This window comes from Abrus precatorius, unplaced genomic scaffold (assembly GCF_003935025.1).
Source record: "Abrus precatorius isolate BTA unplaced genomic scaffold, Abrus_2018 Scaffold10, whole genome shotgun sequence".
Lineage (NCBI taxonomy): Eukaryota > Viridiplantae > Streptophyta > Magnoliopsida > Fabales > Fabaceae > Abrus > Abrus precatorius.
The window spans coordinates 3,595,839-3,618,166 of NW_020874292.1; the positions used below are offsets into that span (position 1 = coordinate 3,595,839).

General features: G+C 27.8%; 1 protein-coding gene across 1 annotated transcript; it reads left to right on the forward strand.

Annotated features, from left to right (window-relative positions):
- The first annotated feature begins 15,376 nt into the window (after positions 1-15,376).
- LOC113852383 (squamosa promoter-binding-like protein 13A) lies at positions 15,377-19,162 on the forward strand. The gene is made up of 5 exons (XM_027482607.1): positions 15,377-15,483; positions 15,622-15,678; positions 16,179-16,692; positions 17,364-17,497; positions 18,566-19,162. The coding sequence occupies exons 3-5, from the start codon at positions 16,262-16,264 to the stop codon at positions 19,144-19,146; spliced, it is 1,146 nt and encodes a 381-aa protein (XP_027338408.1). The 5' UTR covers positions 15,377-15,483; positions 15,622-15,678; positions 16,179-16,261; the 3' UTR covers positions 19,147-19,162.
- Positions 19,163-22,328: the final 3,166 nt, after the last annotated feature.

Sequence of the window (22,328 nt, forward strand, 5' to 3'; positions counted from 1 at the left end):
TTATTTTTCCATTCTATTTTGATAAAAGTTTTAAAATATATAAATTTCACACTTGATTATATATATATATATATATATATATATATATATATATATATATTCACCTAATTTTCCTATGCTTTTTTTTTCTCAATACATTAATTACTTTTCATTGTTCACCTTCGAATGAGCCAAGCATCAATAAAAGTAATAAAAATATAAATATTTAGATTGAATTAAACACTAAAAATACTAAATAAAACATATGTTTATGATTTAAATATAATAAAAATATGCTTTAAATAAAAATTTACTAGTTTTACATTCTTAAATTTAGTCCTAAAAATCAACGTTAACCAATTTTATAAAATAATAAGTCAATTCAATTAAAAAAATAAAATAATAGTAAAAATAAGAGAATGCGATATACATATTAATACTCATTGTCTAATATTGAAGGGCGCGACATACAATATGGGAAGATTATTTTGCAAAACGCATAAAATGGGGAGTTTTGTCCGACCCGTAGCATGATTGTGTTAGTGGGATCATGGAAGTGGAAGGAGAACACGTGGTTTGTTACGAAGCCACATATAGGTTTCACGTTTTTTTGTTTTTGTTTTTTTTGTTTTAAGGAGTATCAAGATCACATTTTTATTAAGAAAAGTTTTTGGACTATTGTAACAAATTTTTTAATGTATTTTTAATTTTTAATTATTAAAAATTAAAAAAGTAAAAATTTATTAAATTAAATGTGTAATTTATATATATATATATATTATTAGGCAAACTTTAGTCTTATTAAATATAAATAACATTAATAACATGTAAAATTTATTTTTATTAATATATTTTTAATTTTTAATTAAATTTTATTAAAATATAAAAATATGAATAAAAATTTTAAAGTAGGAATAAAATTTATATAACTTGAATTAATACTTCGTATGATTTTCCTATAAGATAATTTTTAGAAGTTTTTAGTGATCTTATAATATATTTTATGATTTTTTATTATGTTTTCTGTTTTTTAATAAATAGAATTATCAAAATTAAAATTAAAAGAAGTAAATGTTAATTATGAGATTAGATTGACTAATATTAAATGAAGGTAAAATTATTGTATTATAATGTTTTTTAAATAAGAAAAATAAATGTAATTATTTGTATTAGTTTATATTTAATTAAAAGTGTCTTATAAAAAATTAAAAAGAATAATAAAATATATTTACATTTTATAAATTTTAAATAATAATTTTTTCGTTCTTTAATTTTTTTATATCATTAACTTGCATTAAAAATTGAATAATTGTTTCTTTTTTAAGAGAAAGGTTATAAGTGGTAGTATTTCTCTTCTTTCGTTTCATGCTGGCGCTGTACTTTCGAGTTTGGTCCTACTGGCAATGACAATGGCAGGCGCAGCTGCTACACTGCCTATTTGGTGGTTGCAGGTTTAAAGGTCTTGTCTATTTTTTAACTGTTAGGACATCTTTGCCCTTTAATCTTGTTCTTATCTGAATACCAATATCTATCTAGTAATAATTTTATTTGATGTTTGGATGGAATAAATAAATATGAAAGAATTCTTTTAAAATTGATAAATTTATAATATATTTAAGAATAAAAATCGAGAAAACATTCGTCTTTAAAAATTAATTTTCATTTTTCTATAATTTAAATTTTAAAATTTTCTCTTTTCCATTTTTTCTTTTCTTTTTCGTTTAAACAAAGGGTTAGTATTTATTAATAGTTTTAAAATTAAATTAATAAAAATATTAATTTATGAATTATTAGTTCAATCGTAATTAATGTAGTTGAATTAGGGTCAGTAATAATAAATATATATTTTAATATTATATTATATATTAACATTAATTATCGTATTACATATTTGACAATAATTATAATAAATAGTTAAATAGAAATAAATATCATAGATGAGAGTTCTTATTGTCTGGAGAAAAAAAGAATTCTAGAAAAGAATAGAACAATTTTTTTTTTTTAAATATTATACCCATCCGATTCAACCGGTCACTTCAATCCGATTGTAATAACTATGATATTTATTCACTTACCTTATAAATCTTTAGACAATTATTCACTTTATAGTTAAATAAATATATCATTTCTTTTCTTAATTATAAAAAACAAAATATTTAATTAAATTCAATTTATCATAATTCAATAAATGATTATAAATCATTATTTATGTTTACTACTTGTAACAAATAAAAGAAAACTAATTCAACTACAAATAACAAACTTATACCACAATTAATTCACAATTTTGTAAGTCTATTACTTACAATTTATAAGGTCTATTAAAAAAATTATTTTATTATTACTAGTTAGTCATGTAGTGTGATTAATCAAGTTGAAATAATATAAATAAAAAGTTATTTTATCATATTATCCTAATTAAAGTGTCTAAAAACTACAAATATTTGTTTTTAAATTTAAATATTATCTTAATCAAATAATATCAACAAAAGTGTGAAGATTATAACTATAATGTTAATTTTTAATTTTTAAATACAGTCTTATTAATTAATGTTTTCAACCCATTGATTAAGAAATTAAAAATAAAAATTAGTAAATATTATATTAAACTGCATTAAAAATTATAAAAATATATTAATAACATTTTTATAAAAACTATATTTTAATTCTTTAATTATTATTTTTAGAGCACCAATTAATGTTTACTTATATAAATTCTATTAAAAAATTTTTTAAGAATCAAATATAAAATATTCTTAAAATTTCATCCATTCATTTTAAACTATGTTGCGTCAATAGATATAATTAAATAAATGATCTACTCATTTTAAAATATGTTGTGTCAATGAATATAACTAATTAAATGATCTACTCGTAAAAAAAGCTATTTTGTGGTTTATTTTAACAAAATCATTTGATTTATCATCTTTATATGTCATGGTTATTACTTGAGTAGTGATCTCACAAAAGTAATATTTTTAGAAAAAAATATTTCAATGCCTAAGTAATAAAAACATTGGCCAAAGTAAGAGTATGAAATGGATAGATTGCATACTTAACACCAAAATTTTTTCCTTTATATATGCGTCAATAGTCTCAAAAATAAATTTGTTGTCTTCTACACTTAGCATTATCATTGTCAGGTGCATAATGCGTTTAATGTATATATAATGTGTCATGATGTATCTAATAAAGTTAACATTATTAAAAATGTTATAGGTGTCAAAAAAAATAAACATATGTGTAGTAGTTAGGTCAATTAGGTTATAACCTAATTGAAGATAAATTTGAATGAAGGATTTACCTGTAGTGATCAAGCGTTTAATGGTCAATATGAATATTAATTTGGGCTATGGTTGCAATTGATTGTGAGGTCAAAGGAGAGTTTTATTTTTGCAATGAATCTTAGTAGAGTAACAATGTTTTTGCTAATTTGATTGACATTGAGTGGTTAATGTTGAATCAAGTAAAAACTTTACTTTGTTACACTCTTTCCATATCTTTAATAAGTATCTATGCAAACTTATATTATTTTAAAGTTGCAAGCATTTTGCTTAATATAAATTCTTTTGAATATAATGAGTATATACATGTATACAAAAGCTTTTAAAAATTCTTTCAAAGTCTTGATGAATAATAATAATAATAATAATAATAATAATAATAATAATAATAATAATAATAATAATAATATAAATTATTATTATTATATAAATTTAGTTGAATTTTTGTTTTTTTAACTATTTTATTTTTAAATTTTGTTTGTGTGATTTTGGTCTATAATTTTTCTTAATGTTATAAGCAAGTCATTTTGTTATTTTAGCATCCAATTTTCAATAAAATATGCTAACTTAGTTTGAGTTGAAAAGTAATAAGTAAATCCTTCCTAACAAGTAAGTAATAGGTAACATATCAATAACTTTTATAAAATAAAATAATATTAAAAATTTAGGTAAGAGCTCGTGTACACTATATATCTTCTTAGTTGAACTTTTGATTAAAATATATTATGAGATTACTAAGAGAAACCCTTAAATATCTTATATTTAAATTCTCTAAAAGTTCATAAACATGCATTCCAATTTTAGTTTTTTCTTCTCCTATAATATCTATCATTGTTAGGTTGCATTAATTGACGAAAAATAGAAGTAATTTTTTTTGGTTTTTATAATCATGGTAAAATATATAAAATGTTAGATATGAATGCATTTTGACTTGTAAGCATTGTCACTTACATTTATGCCTGAAGTCAACCAGGCTATAGTTTTATAGTTATGATTGTTTTCAAGTTAGGATTTATTTTAATTATGAAGAAATGCATAACTAATTATTTAATATTTATTTCAAGATTTTAATTTTACATGGAACATAATAAGTGATACAATTTCTTAAAATAAAATGATCAAAGAAGTGAATGAATGTGAAAAGATCTTCACTAATATACTAAGAAAACTTGCGATGAGATAAATATGAGAAATGTTTCAATGGATTATCAATATAAAAAAATCATCACTATAAACTTATGGTGTATAATCTTGATTATAATAGCTATGATTGTATTTAAATAAACTAGCATACCTATAAAATTTACCAAATCTAAGATTAAATTAAATAACTCTTTATAAAATTTAGCCTTTGTGTAGATTGTAATGTATTTGGACCAATTAATGAATGAATGAATTGATATTTTTTTAAATTTTCAATGCACTTATTTTAGCAAAAATAATTGGATTAGTATTCAGTTTAGATGTTATTTATTTATTCTTTATACATTTGTTTAGCTTTTGTTTTAGTACAAACAAAAATTGGTACATCATAGTTCATTCAGAATATATATATATATATATAACTTCACGTTACCTTGACTCATTTTGGATCATTAAGTGAAAAAATTTTATTTCATAGCTGTAACAATAGATAAAACTTTAAAATTAGAGGCTTTTGAAGAAAAAACCTAATACAATTAGGAGTTCCTATTTATTTAGTTATTACTAAAAATATTGATTTTAATTTTTACAATAAAATAATAATATGTAATAGTCAATCACTTAATATTTTAATACAATTAAATGGATTCAAGATAATTTTGAAAACGATTATTTTATTTAAAAATTATTTTTTATTTTTGACTAAACAATTCTTAAAATAATTTATGAGCTATAAGATTTAAAGTAGTTAAATCAGGATTTAAATTATGAATCCTAAGATCTATTTTTTGAATAATAAATCAAATCGTATATTAAATTATCAATAATTTAAAACATAAAAGATATAAATATAAAAGCATTGTAATATTAAAAAAATATTAAAATATCTATATATTAATATTTTGAAGCTAAATAGTATATAACTAACAATGTGACATATATTTGTAAACAAGTTAAGATTCAGATTAATAGCAAGTCATTATAGGAAAAGTTCAAATAGATAATATATGATCATTCATTATTCTTAATATTTATGTCACTTAGTTCATTATCTTTATCTTCTAAAATCAAAAGTTTTTTCTCTTCCTCTCCAATGTCTAATAATTTCTTTAACTTCATCTTCATTTTCTAGTATGACTTTTTCTTTCTTATTAGCTTTGACATTTAAGTTTCTTGGACTTATAAAACTAAAATAATAGGAACAAACATGATAATATGTATTTGAATAATTAACTTTTAGTATTTTTTGTTCAAATTCTAATTTTAAATGTAAACAAATACCTCTCTTTCTTTTCTTGCTTGGATCTTTTTCATCAAAAGCAAAGCACTCATGTATATCCATTCATGAAGCATCATTTGGTAAGCATAGATCCTTTTTTTTTTAATAATCCTTTTATCATCCGATTTAATATTAGATAAACATATGAGATCATAGGTTTCTCTCCCCTCTCCTCTATACACTTTTGTTCTCATCTCTAATTGTAGGTTATATTTGACAAACATAAGTGCATTAAATCTTTGTTGTTTAAAGCAATTTCTTCTTTTATTATGTACTTGATTAAATATACTTCAATTTCTTTCTTATCTTGTTGCATTATATGTAAGACTCAAAATTCTCAAGGTTACCTTTTGCAACTCTCTACCTTTCACCATAACTCTCTCACTAAAGAACTATCAAAATTCAATATATGAAGATTAAAGGGTATGTCATGTTACTTATTAGTTTATAATTATTTGTAAAGTTAGCAAAGTATGAAGATTAAAGAGTTACTAGGTTACTTCTTGTCTCTAGTATCTATTGTCATATTCATTCCAAACAATCCATTTCCTAACTTAATCTAGTCAAGTTGTTGATTAATTAAAAATCTTGTCCATCTATTTTCAATGGTTTCATATAAATCATACAAAACCTCACTATATAGATTAAAGCTTTTGTCATAATGGAATCTAACTAACCAATAAAAAAGATTAAGAATGAATTGACAGATGCATAAAATTTAAGAGATTTAGGATGTCTATTTACTTAGGATTGAGAAATAGTAAGCAACTATACAAAGAGGCCTATGTAGTTATAAGTTACACTTAATATCAATTATCTTTCACATTTTTTTATACTTTAATTCTTTCTTTTGAAAATTTTCAGCAATTTGCTCTTTAAATTTATTCATTGCTTCAAAAATATATAGTATAATTGGTTTTAAATCACCATCTACAAAAAGAACACACCATAGATAATATTTGATGAATTTTTAAACTTTATCATCACTCAACACTATGCTCATCACTTGCTCCTCGACTTTAATAGCATAAAAACTAAAAGCCTACTCTTTTGAAGCAAACATAGATCTAAGAGTATTCTTTTGTTGCATAATGCAATTAATGCAAGATAAGTAGTTGTGAACCTTGTTTCGACTAGTCTAGCTAACTCCCTTCCCTTGGAAAGCTTTTTATACAAATTAAGGATCCATGTATGTCTATATATACAAGTTATTATTTTCTTTGCATTTGTAATAGTAGCATAGAAAAATGGAAGCTCTCCAATGTCCTCTAGAACTAAATCTAGGCAATGAGCTACACAAAGAGACAAAAAATAATTTAGTTCTCTTCTTTTCTAACATTTTTCCTATTGTAACAAGATTAGAAGCACTATTTGTTACAACTTGCATTACATTTCTTGCCTAATTTCTTCTACCATGTTGTCCAATAATTTAAACATTTGTTTGACATCCTTAATTACATCACTGGTATTAATAAATTTATAAAAAAAATAAAATCACACTAAGACTTTTAATAAGAAAATTAGTTAGTGACCTCCCATTAGTCCAATGATCACACTCATAGTGTAGCCTCATTTCTCCTATTCACTTTTGTATTTCTCTAAACTTTTATGAATGTTGTCTACTATTTTCTTCAAAGAAGAAACTATTATATCATGATAAGTAGGAGACTTTAAACTTCTACCTTATTCTTCAACAACCTTTGACATTTGGATAAAAAGTGGACTCATTACCAAATTAAAAGGTAATCCATTTCTATATATGCATTTGTAAATTTCTTGAACCACAACATTTCTATCTTTCAACACTTAATACACTGTCTTTTGCTTGTTAGCTTTACAAATAAATGAGTCAATTGTTTCCTTTTTTGCAACAATATCTTCTTTTTCTTCTTCTTATAAACACTCAAGGCTCATTTGATCCTTTTTTTTCCTTATTTTTACAATATTTTACTACACATTTCCTTGATTTCATCAAAAACACTAGTGCATGCACTTACATTTACTCTAGTTTCAACAAGATAATGTTTCATTCTTGCTATACCACCCCAATAACATGAGAATAATATTACATTTTACTTGGAGTCTATGTGAGAGAACACTTTCACAATGGTTTCAAGTGATATCTACTTCCTTCTTCTTATTTGATCGATTCATTCTTCACCCACTAATAGACTGCGGCAACAAATACAAGAGAGAAGGGGGGACCACTGGACAACCCAAATAGAACAACAAATACAAGAAAAATAGACCACTAAACCAACTAGATAAAGTAGAGAGAAGGGAACCACTAGAAAATAGAGCATACAAACAAAGAGTGAATCCCAAGTCGACTAAATAGAGTAGAGAAAGGGGGACCATTAGAAAACAAAGCAGCCAAACAGAGTGAACCCCAAGACACACACACACAACACATTATAAGAGACAGGGGAAAGGCCCACTAACCATAGAGTATCAGTTAGTGTAGTGAGGAAATAAGAACAAAATATAAGTAATAAAAGAATAGAGAGAAAACACTCAACAGGCCAACACATATACATGTACTGTTGGGGTCCTTGGAAAAGAAGAGAGGAAACTGAAATAAAACTTTTCTGCTTTTTATATTATGTTTAATCTACTGGGTAAAATTAGAGGAAAAATATCGACACTTTTTGTCATCAGTACATGTTTTTGTTTTTTGAAAAAAGTGTGTTTTCCACGATTTTCAAAATTGGGCCTCCTTTATAACACCTTAAATTTAATTTCCACAAATAAGAAATTTCACAAATTTTTTGAGATAATAAAATTTTTATTTTTAATTCAAGTTTCATTAACCATTTCAAATAAAGGAAGGGGTTACAAATTATATCAAATAGTTGCTATAAGACTTATTCAAATATAACAGTTTTCTAAAATAATATCCTAAGTCCTATAGTAGTTCCATCCACCCCTTCACTGAGTCCGGTGCTGATCATCTTGATTACCTGAAAAATGAATGTAAGGGTGAGTACTCTACACTACCCAAAAACACACAATCAACGTAGAGTCTCACCTCCAACACATTTTCAATACATTAAACAAACACAATCACATGCAGCATTCCATATCCATAGGTACAGTACACAAAACTCGTGCATACACACACACCAACCACACTCACTGTGGTACTGTGATCACAGATTTACACCGTGAATGGTCGCCGGTTGCCCCCGCCTCACGGATACCACGTGGGCAGTCACGAGTCGCTTAACAAAGATAGCGGTCAGAGGTCTAGTCAGGAAGAGAATGTGTGACCCGTGGTGCACCTGTTCCGCAGTCGGTGTCACCACCACTCCCTTTTCCCCAAGGTATTTCTACTATTTTCATCTTCCACATCCCTAGTGTATCCCTGAACCATTCACAGCACATTACAACGACGCTAACACGCTCATTCACACATATTTTATTCACGCATGCAATAATCATGTTTACACACGGCACACAGCCATAATTATCATTCACATTATAGGGCCCTTGGGCCCACATTTTCACGATATTCATTCAAATATACGGCACAAGTGCCCATACTTATTCTATCACACAACATTTACATACAATCCATATCCATCAATTTCTGATCAACACACATCATGTTCACATATCACGGCACATGACCCACATTACATTTCTCAGCAATTTTTTACCCACTAACTCAACCACAACACAATATTCAGCAAAATAACAACAATTTCATGCACAAAAGAGTAGGATAAAGTCTCCCTTACCTTGGATTGAAGACCCACGTCCGAACTCAACTACGAAAATACTTCCCACACGACTTTCGGCCTAAACACATGGAAGAATTATATGAGAACTTCAAAAATTACCAAGAACAGAGAAAGGGAAGGAAAGCGAAAACCCTAACCGTTTAAAACTCACCTCCAAGTGTTCCCCACACAAATCTGAGCTCCAATCTCGCTCCCAAACGGCTTTGAAGGCAATTAATCGGTGGAATAAGGCTTTGGGCATGAGAGGATTGAAGGGAGAGGGAGAAATAACTCTTCCCGAGCTCTAACCCCCTTTAAATCATTTTCTGGTCATGACACTCTCACTACAGTGACCTCGCTGCAGCGACACGTCCTCTCGCTACAGCGAAAAAATCAGAGAAAATTGCACTTTAGTTTCTACAGAATCTACAGCGAGACTGCACCCAGAAATGCACCTCAAAGTGTGGCTCTGTCACTACAGCGAGACATCTCTCACTACAGTGAGAAGGCGACAGTTCTGATCCTTCCTTCTAGGGCCCTCTTACTACAACGAGAATTCTCTTGTTGCAGCAAGAACAACCCAGTATCGTGCCCTACATTTAGGCACTTAGCCCATTTTCAGCCTATCTAGTCATACATACACATATACACACACATACATATTCACAACATATATAAAAAAAATACACACATGAATATACATTTAGATTTATATAATTATCAATAATTAATATTACAAAAATTCGGAACGTTATATCCTTGACTTGTCCTATTTCTATCGTGACTTGATTTGTTGTAGAATCATTTGATTTTGATCAGAATTACGATTCATGTGATTTGATAATAGATTCAGCAATACACGATGCAATTTAAGCATCTAAGTGAAACTCCATTTGATTCTTATTGCAAAGCTGTTGAATTATATCAAATTGGTTGAATTGTATCTTGATTCGTGTGATACTAATTACATTGACAATGACTAATAAATTATGCATATTATGTAGTGATTAATACTTCAATCACTTGGCTTGATGTAAGTTTCAAATAAAACTATACATATATTATGTAGTTTGTTTTATGATAAATAAAGACTAACCAACTAGTTATCTTTTGTTTTATTAACCAGAAGATTACAATGTGTACACGAGACATTTAGTTTAAAGTCCTAAATAAATAGGATGACTAACATTTTATTACTAAATATTGACTAAAGACCATTTGGACAACTATATAGATTTATGGATTGATGAGTAGTTATATATGATGCTCTCATCGTCCAAATGAACTTATGTTATTAGACTTACTTCGAAAGCCATTTGTACACTTATTTTGAATATCATTTTAACCAATAACTAAGTTAGGCTTGTCAAACATAAAACCTTCATCTTTTACAAAAAGTATTAGAATTTCTATAATAAACATTCAAATTAATTATATTATAATTAGTTTGGTATTGATGTATCTTGATGAAAATCATGTATAACTTATATAAATATTAATATTTTTTAAAAAAAATTTTGTGATCACAAAAATAAAATTTTATTCTTTTTTATATAAATTATATTATTACTTTTTTTCTCTTCTCAGTATGGTATTAGAAAGTTTTCAATATATAAATACATTTTCTTTAAATTTTATGATCATAAAAATAAAATTTTATTCTTTTTATACAAGTTCTATTATTATTTTTTTCTTCTCAATACAATTTTAAAAATTCTCCAACGTAATCAACAAGTAATTCACTTAATCATCCTTTGATTACTCTCTGTTCAAAAAAAGTTTAAATGACTATTTATTTATTTTACTAATATATGTAGATATATAATTATTACTTAATTTCACCACATCATTATTTTTAAAACTTAGTAAATGCTATGACAACATTTTAAACTAAACATGTTGGGTGACCTTCCTTATTTCTCAAACTTAGTCAATATTATGATCTTCATTTAAAATTACAAGAATCCTAATCCTATTTTGTTTAATATTTTGAATGACTTAAAGAATCCACAACTAATTGCATTTACTAATTCAAAATATGTTTTAGTTAGTTATATCCATCATTAAACATTTCTTATATACGATTGACAAACTTTTATATATATATATATATATATATATATATATATAATTATTACCAAATATTGATATCATCTGTTAAACTGTTATTTTTTTTAATACAAATAGTTTTTGTTGTTGTTGAAAGTAATGATTTAAATATTCTATTTACTATAATTATATATTTACATGTACTTATGTTATGTCCTAAACTTCTACACTTTTTAAGCCTAATAATTATGTGCTATCTATACATTTTTGTTGATTAATTCTTTGACTAATATTAATCTTTCTCTTATATTTTTTAGGCCTTCCAAAATAAAAGCCTTTGTCATTTAAGGTAGACCTATAGGCTACAACTTGAGCCTAATAACATGAACATATATCGCAAGAACGGTTGATTTCTTGCAAAAGAATCAGATTATTATATTTTTTATAAACATAAATCATAAGTTATTGAAATTTGGTTATAGATAAATAGTACTCAGCTTGGACTAAGTCTTTTGAAATGTAATTAACAAATTACATGCAAGCAATTGCATGATAATATCAAAATTTAAATAAATTTTATCTTCTACTAAAATAAGTTCTCTCTATCAAATTGATAATATATAGTTATGTTAGAGCTTGAAACTTCAAATAAGACATAAGCCTCATCTCCAATCAAATTATATACAAGACAAAACATAAATTTTTCTTTTTATTTTTTTTAATTTCTCTTTTATCGTGAGATAAATGTTACCTCTATATATCTATGCATCAAACCTCACTATTTAACATATATTTTCAATGTAGAACTTTAGACCCTCAACAAGTGAGATAATAGGCTTATCTAAATATTCTATGACATGGATAAGTTGAATGCTTCACTTATGTTGTTTACTTACAAAAATATAAGTAAGTGGAATATGTAACTTTACTCTTCATCAAAGGTGAATATATATAATCTTAATGTGAATATGTGGATTAAAAACCTTATAATCATTGTTTAATATATTTTTAATAAACTATTTTTTATATTAATTTTTGAAATTAATTTTTACATCATTAAGTTTTTAGATTTATTTTGTAAAAATAAATTATGCTTTGTTTTCTTAAATATAATTTCACACTTTCACAAACTTTTATATATATATATATGTGTGTGTGTATGTAAGTTTTTTTTGCATTACTTAATCCCTTAAAAAATAGTCAAAATAAAAATATAATGGCAATTATAACTGTAATTAAAACAAACCTAAAACAATAACTAAATTGAGTAAAGAAAATGAAATTTAAAGATTTTTGTTTTTTACTTTAACTCAAATAGTAGAAGAATTTAGTAATATAAAATATGAGAAAAACAAGTTTTGAAAATGAAAAAATAAAAATAAAAATATAATTTACCCCTTTAAGAAAAATGTTAACAATACCAGGTTGAATTATGCAATATCTTAACAAAGGGATAACATCTAAACATGCATAATACCAGTATGCTGTAGAACTCTTTATTTTTTTTCCTTCTAATTTTTATGTACATGGGTATTCTGACCATTCACAATCGCTAAAATCTAATAATATATTTGGTCTTTGGAGACATAAAGATCACGTACGGTACTGTGTGGCAAGCATCATGTTTTGGGTCATCTTCGTTATAGACGTAATTCAAGATTACTTGCAATACTGTGGCAAGTATTGGGTTTAGTTTACCTTTGCAGACCTAGCATTTTATACTTTTCCCACACCAAATCAAGTTTTAGAAGTCTACTTCTTTTACAAATTTATTTTGCTTAAAAATTTTATTAAATATATATTTTAATTTTTTATTATGTGATATTATTTTATGATTATGTATATCAATTTGTATATAAATTAAAAATTTTTAATAGATAATTTTATTTTAACATTTACTTATATTTTAAAAAATATGCTATACATTCAAAATATATTTAATTGACGAAATTTTAAAGAATTTTAAATAATTTCATAGAGTTGTTTTACTTAATTAAAAAGCAAAATCTAATGGTTCGATTAATAAAATTTAAAACATATTTATTAACACTTTTGAAATAAGTAATTTAAAAAAATATTATTTAGTAATTTGATATAAAATTATACTTTATTTGGTTACAATTATAAATTTTTTCTTTATTTTGAAAGTTAATTATATTATTACTTTTCTTCAAAAGTTAAGCAAAAAAACTTTCAAAGTAATTACAATTTTTTTTTCTGATTCTGATTTTTCAAAAATATAAACACACTAATTTTTTAAAACTATTTTTGATAATAAAATTATATTTTCATGAAAAAAGTTAAAACAATTAGGCTTTAAAACATAAATTAATTTATATATTCCTAAAATTACATTTTAAAAAGCTTAAATACTTTTCTCTGGGGAAAAGGGTACTTAAAACAACTTTTTAAAATAATTTTTCATATTTTTTTAATGTATTTTCAATTACATCCAAAGATAAATCTACTGGGACGACTTTTCATTGAACTCATGATCACAATGGTTTCTGTATTGCTTCCATCTACACTTATGTTTTTCATTTCATTTTTTTTTTTGGGTTTTTATTGAAAAGCAAAGAAGAAAGTTTCAATGCCTGTTAGTTTCTCTGTTGAAAAGAAAAAAAAATAAAATTTCGAAGCAGTTTATATGAAAGTTATTATTCTTTAATTGCTGTTGAACTTAGTTAATAATGCTTTTGAAATAGGCTGTTAAAGATTACGTTGTAGCTAAAAGCCTACAAGTTAGAAGAACGATGGAGGTTTGATAAATCATTAATTTTGACTCAACGTGACAATGATTTAATAAATAAATAAATAAATAAATACGTACACGGTATATATTCACACAGAAACACACGTATACTAGTATCTGCGGCGTTTATTGAGCAACGCGAACAGTGATGTTACGGGACCAAGAAAATGACCCCGGACGAAACGTTAAGAAGAACAAATATTTCAACAATGTTTTTTTCTTTACATTTTTCGGAATTAAAGAAAAATCCCATTTAAAAAAGGAAACTAGATAAAGAAAGAGAAAATAAAACAGTTGACTTAGAAAAATGATGTAGCTGATGTACTACATACACGCAACATGAATCCTCTCAGAATCATAAATACTAATTACGCAGTCCCTACACTAGAATTCATATCAGCATCGCAGATAGAGTCCCCATTGAAGACAAGGAGGAGTAAAAATGCTCACATGGTCGAGGCGTTTATGCATATGAACGTTTCATGGGGTCTTATAGTTTGTTGTGGCCTAAATCAGCAAAGTATCTAAACCTGGAGCCCTCAAAATTAATAGTGCACGTCTACTACATGGCCCCACATACACCACTCATCATTAGCCCTCTGCCAAGAAACTCCACTCCACCACAACAATTAGACACGACTAAACATATTTAGAAATTTTTTTTACCAACACTCACTCTAACAAAGTACCCATTTTTCTCAATGTTTAAATTAACATGAACAATTCAAATTAGAATTTGAAATTTGAAGTATTTTTGTTAGGCAACTCTTGCTGCCAGGGGTGTGGGCTATTTAATTGTAACAGTGTGGTTTTAATTTTTGGTCATTCTAGGAGTAAATAGATGAAGGAAAAGTGAGGGGGAGAAAGACATGCCATGAAATGTGAAACATAATGCCACATGCCTTGTCTTGAGCATCCATTCTTTGTACTTCTTTTTCCTGACTCATAAAAGTTGAAAGCAACCAACAGCCTGTCCTTATTATCTATCTCCCTTTCCTTTCTCTCTCTCAACCTACGCAAACTGGGAAGAGAAGAAGCCCCTATTTTTGGCAAAATAAAATATTAAAATATTTGGTTGAACTTGTAAGAAGGAGCATATCATCCAGAACTTTTTAGCCTTTCATTGGGTCTTCTCTTCCCCCCCCCCCCCCCTCTCTCTCTCTCTCACTCTCTCACTCTCTCACTTCCTTCTCTCTCTGTGTATCAACTTTCAATACATTATCCATTCAACTGTGTGCACCAATCCAATATTTCATATCTTTAAGTGGCTAGCAGGTATGGATTTTGGGATTCCCTCTCACATAACACACAATACTCTCTCAATCATTCAATTAAAAAATAATAATTTTTTTAAAAAAATATTTTTTTAATTCTACTATTCACTCCATTGGGTACTCATGGAATCCATGTCAGGGAACGAGTGGTCGGTGAAGGAAGGAGTAAGCATCCTTCTGCTGCAGTTATCTGCAAGTAGAGTACTCTCTTCCTTCTTTCAATGACTTTTTATTTATTTGTTTTCTATTTTCATGCTTGTGGTTGCTTCATTATGCCTTGTTTGGTAACCTGAATTTTTTGGTTCCATTTTTCTTGGAGCTCTTGCTATTTGACTGCTAGGGAGTCAAGTCTTTATTTAATTATGCATAGTAAACAAACCCTCTGATGCAGGTTTCTCCCTAGTACGGACAAAAACTTGTCCAATGTGTTTTGTCTTAATAAGTGTCTGTTTGTGGCTGTTTAGTTTTACTTAATTTCCTCCTCTATATGCTACCACTTTCTATTCTTGTTTAATTGGGCTGTTATTCACACATTTTTTTTTACTTGGCTTGTTAATTTAAATTAGGTTCCATTTATTAGTGACTTAGTGTTTAAATATTTATATGCAACTGGTCATTTCTACAAGCTCACTGTTGAAATTTGTTGTTGCCTTTGCCTTTCATGCAATTGCGAATTATATGTTATGGCATATGTAGAAGGTAACTAAACAAAGAGGGACTTTGAAGAAGCAAAGGTGAAAAGTGGGATTTTTCTATTTTTCTTTTTTCCCCTTTTTGTTATGGACTGGAATTTGAAAGCACCTTCTTGGGAATTGGGGGATGTGGATAAGGCAACCATACCCAACATAGGAACAATGGAGGAGCCAAGCAGATTTGGAGTCTATAGAATGAAAGGGGAGTTTTCTGTTGACTTGAAGCTTGGTCAGGTGGGGAATTCTGGCACTGAATCAGTGCATGTCAAGTCTAAAGATGCTGCTGGTGTTGGTGTTGGTATCTCCAAAGTGGCATCCTCACCTTCAGGGTCTTCTAAGAGAGCTAGAGCCATTAACAATGCAACCATGACAGTGTCATGCCTTGTTGATGGGTGCAATTCTGATCTTAGTAATTGTAGAGATTATCATAGGCGCCATAAGGTCTGTGAACTACATTCCAAGACTCCAGAGGTCACAATTGGGGGCTTGAAGCAAAGGTTTTGCCAACAGTGTAGCAGGTGTGTATCATATCATGTAACAGACATATGAGGGTGTTATTGTTTAGTTTGAAATTAAGTTATTTATTTAAGTCCTAAATTACTTTTTAAGTTCTATTCGTGCATGCTTTTTTTTTATCTGTCTATGTCATTTGCATTATTCATGTTAGCTTCACAAGTACTTATACGCGAGCAAATTACTTTCTTTTGCTTTCTGCTACCGATAGCATCTTAAGTTAGCGTTCTATAGAAGAGCTGCATGCAAGATTCCTATACCAAAAAGAATTTCAACACATCAGAAACCTATCTTCACTTTAAAAATTTATTTAATCGCATCAGTCTCACGCCGACAAAAAAACTAGTTTATGGTTAGTTCAGTTTAAAAATTTAGTGTTCTATATAATTCAAAACCCTTGTGTTTATGTTTTACTTTTTATCCACCATATGGAGAAGCTGAAAAAGTATCTCAGTGCATGGAACAAAATTACAAAAGTTTTCATAGAATAATCTAAGAGAATGACTTGCCTGTATTGTTCTGTTAATATACCGTGTGTATATTACCTGAACTTCTGGTGAATCCTTGGTAAATAATTTTCACCACTAAGTTTCATGTGCGTGTGATTTTTGTTTGCTTGATTCTACATTTACATGCCTCAAGTTCCTCATCTCATGAAACTTACCATTTTTTGTAGGTTCCATTCGCTGGAGGAATTTGATGAAAGAAAAAGAAGCTGCAGAAAACGTTTAGATGGACACAACAGAAGGAGAAGAAAGCCTCAGCCTGAACCCCTCACGAGACCTGGTAGTTTTTTGTCCAATTACCAAGGTTAGCTTCTATTTCTACCACATTATCTGAATGAAATGGACCCAATATGCATATATTATGCCCCGATTTCATGCAGGCATTTGCTAAAAATTCCCACATTGGGACATACATCAATCCCAAAGAGTAAGAAAGATCGTGTGAAAACAATGCACTTAGCTACATGAGTGCGCTGCCAACTTGCCTAATATGGTTCATTTAGTCCATTTATGTCTACACATGACAATCTAGTGGCCACTAAAATATGTCAGTTCATAGACCAATAAAAATGAAAAACATTTCGAGTCAATTGCCATCATAATCTTAGAGATTATAAGCACCGATTATTTTAATTTATAATTTTTTTATTTTAATCTTTAATTTTATAAAAAAAATATTTTTTCTTTAATTTTATTTCCAATTTTGCATAAATATAACTAAAATAAATCGCATCTTATAAAATTAAAATAAATATTTTATAAAATGAAAAATTAAAATAAGACTAAGATAAGAGTTCCCTCTAAAGATTTTGCTTTTGAGAGAGGAATCTCGACCGTAGAAATTATCTACTGTTTCTATTGCTGAAATTAACATCACATCTTTGATGCTTCGAATATCTTGGTTGGGAAAATTTGTAGATAGCACCTTCACAAGACCAAAGTTACGGGATTTTTTCAACAACGTTACCTATCAATTACTGAATATCTGATTCATGTACAGCATACCAGATTTGCCTTAGTCTTCTTGTCCCCATACCATATCACATTCCTGGTAACTATGGTCAACACACACTCATAATGATATATTCTCAATCAGCACTTAAAAATTCACATCATTTTTTTTTTCAAGACGTTCTCTCTCCCTTATAGAAGCAGGTGAGAGAGATTTTGGAGGATACTGGTGATAAAAACATATATTTTTAATTTTAAATTAAGATAATTATATATTATTTACGATGATACATAAGATTTATGTTAATGTATTAATTTATATATTTTATCTTAAAAAAGTATTAATTTTAAATATATTTTAATTTTTTTTTTCATCTCCTCATTCCCTCCGAGATGTAAGAATTACTACTACTTTTTTCAGGCACCCAGTTGCTACCGTTCTCAAGTGCACATGTATATCCTTCAACTGCAGTGGTGAACCCCACTTGGAGTGGAGGACTTGTTACTTCCTCTGCAGATGCTAGGCTTCACAACCACAGCCACAACCAGCAAGTGCATTTTCTTGGGTCTTCTCTAAGCAGCTATAAAGATCAAGGGAAGCAACTAGCGTTCTTACAATGTGACAACAGCCAAACCCCACCTTTTGAAGCTGCTTCTGTGTGCCACACACTTGTGAGGAGCAACCCTTTATCAGAAACTTGTGGGGTTAGAAGCAAAATGTTGTGTGATAGCTTAACAACTTCAGTTCACGACTCCCCCTGTGCTCTCTCTCTTCTGTCATCATCACAGACACACACACCTTTGAACCAAATGGTGGTGCAACCTTCTTCAATGTCCCTTATGCAATCCTTAGGCCTCAGCTTGCAAGATAGCAGCTTAGAGTCGGTGGAGCGTGTCTTGGTTCCCAATGGGAGTGACCATTGTTCCTCAATGTATAACTTGGGTTCTGATGGATCCCAGTGCAATGAAGCCCCTCAACTTTTTCCCTTTCAATGGGAATAGAGACTTTTATTTTATGGCAAGGATTCACAACCTTTTGTTTGTTCTTTCCTGATGAATATCTTTCTTATGAATATCGTTCTTCCTCATGGACCATTTCATTCTGATTTCAACCTCCCTTCAATGAAGCTAAATTAGTATTGGTAATCATGATATTTCTATTCCTATCCTAAGAAACTCAACAATAATACATGTCATTCAAATTACAAAATGGGTTTTGCAATGGGAAATGTTTTCTCACTCAATCAGATGTATACACGTTTCCGAGACAGATTCTGAAGGAGAGCAAGAAAACAATACACGGTATTTTAACGAGACATAATAAAAATTTATGATTTTGTTAATTTCAATTTTTAAAGCATAAGTAGTTAATAATAATAAAATTTTATTTAAAAGAGAAGTATTTATTATATTTTTATAATTTTAATATAATAATTATTTATTTTTTTTAATAATTTTTTTATTTGTAAATACTTGAACTTAGTCATAACAAAATTTAAAATTTATGTATACCATATTTTTATTAAAATTAATAAGATATAACAGAATTTAATATATTAATAATATTGAATATTATAATTTTTAATAAATTTTTTAATATTTAATATATATTTTTGAACATATAATAAAAAAATTACATAATAAATATAATAAATAATGTAATGATAAAGAAAGAAAAAAAAAGAAAAACTAAAGGTGGGTATTATAAGTAAGTGTGAAAAATGAAGTTTATTAAAAATAATATTGAAAAGTGAGTATTGTGAAAGTTTTGCTAAATATAATTTTTAATAAGTCGTTCAGTTTTAATTTACTATTTTCTTTTATTATTTACTTGAATTAAGATTTATTTTGTTTTTATAATGTTTTCAAATAAATAATCGCAATAGATTAAATGTCACAATTCTAATCACTATTGTTAAACTATAACAATACTATTAGATAATTGAAAAGTGAGTATTGTGAAAGTTTTGCTAAATATAATTTTTAATAAGTCGTTCAGTTTTAATTTACTATTTTCTTTTATTATTTACTTGAATTAAGATTTATTTTGTTTTTATAATGTTTTCAAATAAATAATCGCAATAGATTAAATGTCACAATTCTAATCACTATTGTTAAACTATAACAATACTATTAGATATGTATATTTGGAGTCTAAAATTTTTACAACTGGGATTTATAAGATTTAACACATTTCATCATATTTATTATTATATTATGTTATTTCTAACATATTATCATCTTATATTGACAGAATAAGTGATAAATTTTTTACAAAATATCATTTGAGTTGTATGATTCTGTTCATCTTCCTACTAAAAACTCGGAAGGTGATGCGGTGGGAACATGGTTCACACAAACATAGAAATGGTAAGTATAGTTTTAAATTAATTTGATAATTGAACTAAACATTAAAATAAAGAATGTTATACAAGCTTTTAATAGAATAATAAGCAATAACACATAAGATATGAATGCAAAGTCATTATATTCTTAATTTTGATATTATGTTAAAGAATTGTCAAAACTTAATGCTTTCTATATCATATTATGTCTTATAATTTTTAATGTTAATTCTAATGCAATGCAATATAAATTTCTATAGATTCATTTAACAAATTTTCTCCACGAAGTAGTTTTTTTCTTTTTTGTTTTTTATGGTTAAGTTGATTGAAAGTTTTGTACCTACTTTCCAAGTAATGCCATATTTTATCTAACATTCTCTTTTTATTTATTCATTATTTGATAAATTGTTTTAATATTGGGTAGTGTTAAGATATATTTTAAATTGATTAGAATGATGTTTATTAGAGTTTTGGTGCAAGGGTTCTCGCTCAGGCAAGGCAGATCTTGCTCAAGCGCCCAGAACTACATGTTTTTAGGACAATCTCGCTCAAGCGAGACACGATAGGCTTGGCCTAACTGTCATCTGGCTTAGTTGAGACGTGATCTAACTCAAGCGAGTAGAGATCTTGCTTGGGCAAACTAAGTTGCTCAAGTGAGAATTCACAAGAAAAATGTTCAACTCTCTGGACATTGTCTCACTCAAGCAATGGTTGCTTTGTTCAAGCAAGAGCGCGCAGGACTGAGGGGTATTTAAGAGATTTCCAGCATGAAAATTTCATTTCACTCCAAACCTTACGTCTTCTCTCAACTTTCTTCGAACTCTCACTCTCTTCTCTTAGATAAAACCTCATCAAACTCCTATCACTCCTCGAATTCGAACTTCAACGTCAAATCTAAGCGACTCCAAGTAAGTTTCTCTGGGTTCAACTCTATTTTTTCCATTTATTTTTCTTGTTTTCATTTCTCAAAGGGTATCTTATAATATTCAGGAAAACATCCTTTGTTGAACTATAGTCTTAATCAATTTCTCTCCAAATATTCACCTGGAGCTAAGGATGACTCTATTTTATCATATTAGTTAAGTGTATATTTTGTGTTCATGAAGACATTGTTATATGATCATGCATAAGAATATATGTTTGAGTAAAAAAAAAACTAATGATATACGTGTTTGATTGGTTAGTTGAGTAACCATGTGGTGTTTATATTGAAGCATGATGATGTGTATTGGATATACTGGATATGATGTATCTATTGATTGAAATGTTCAGATTGTATGGATAATATGTAAATGACTTGACTACGTAAATTATATGTTGATATTATGAGTGAGTTGGGACTTAGTCCGAAAGTGCTTTACTAAGCACAACCTTATGGATGGAGAATGAAAGGATTATTGGATGAGGAAAAGTGCTGAATATGGAATAAATCTAGTGTAAATAGTCACAGTGATACACTAAAGGTATAGAGTCTAAATACGATGGAAAATTTGGGAAAACATAAGGTAATAAACGACATTCGCGTATGTGTACACACTATTTCTGAGAGCGAATGTGCCACATGACCTCATACTCGTTTCCTGACTAGACGTCTGACTATACCTTTGCTAAGGGGTCGTTATTGTATATGTTGTAGTCGTGTGCATGGGTTAACTGACGATTATTTACCTAGTTGAGTAAGACCTTAATAAATGCTAGAGAAATCGTATTTCTGTGAACACAGTGAGTGCGTGTTTGAATGAGAGAAATTAAATAATTTATGACAAATTCGTGTGATGTGACTATGTGATTATTGTTGTTATTCTGTTAATTAGTTGTTGAAATGATTATGTTTTATGT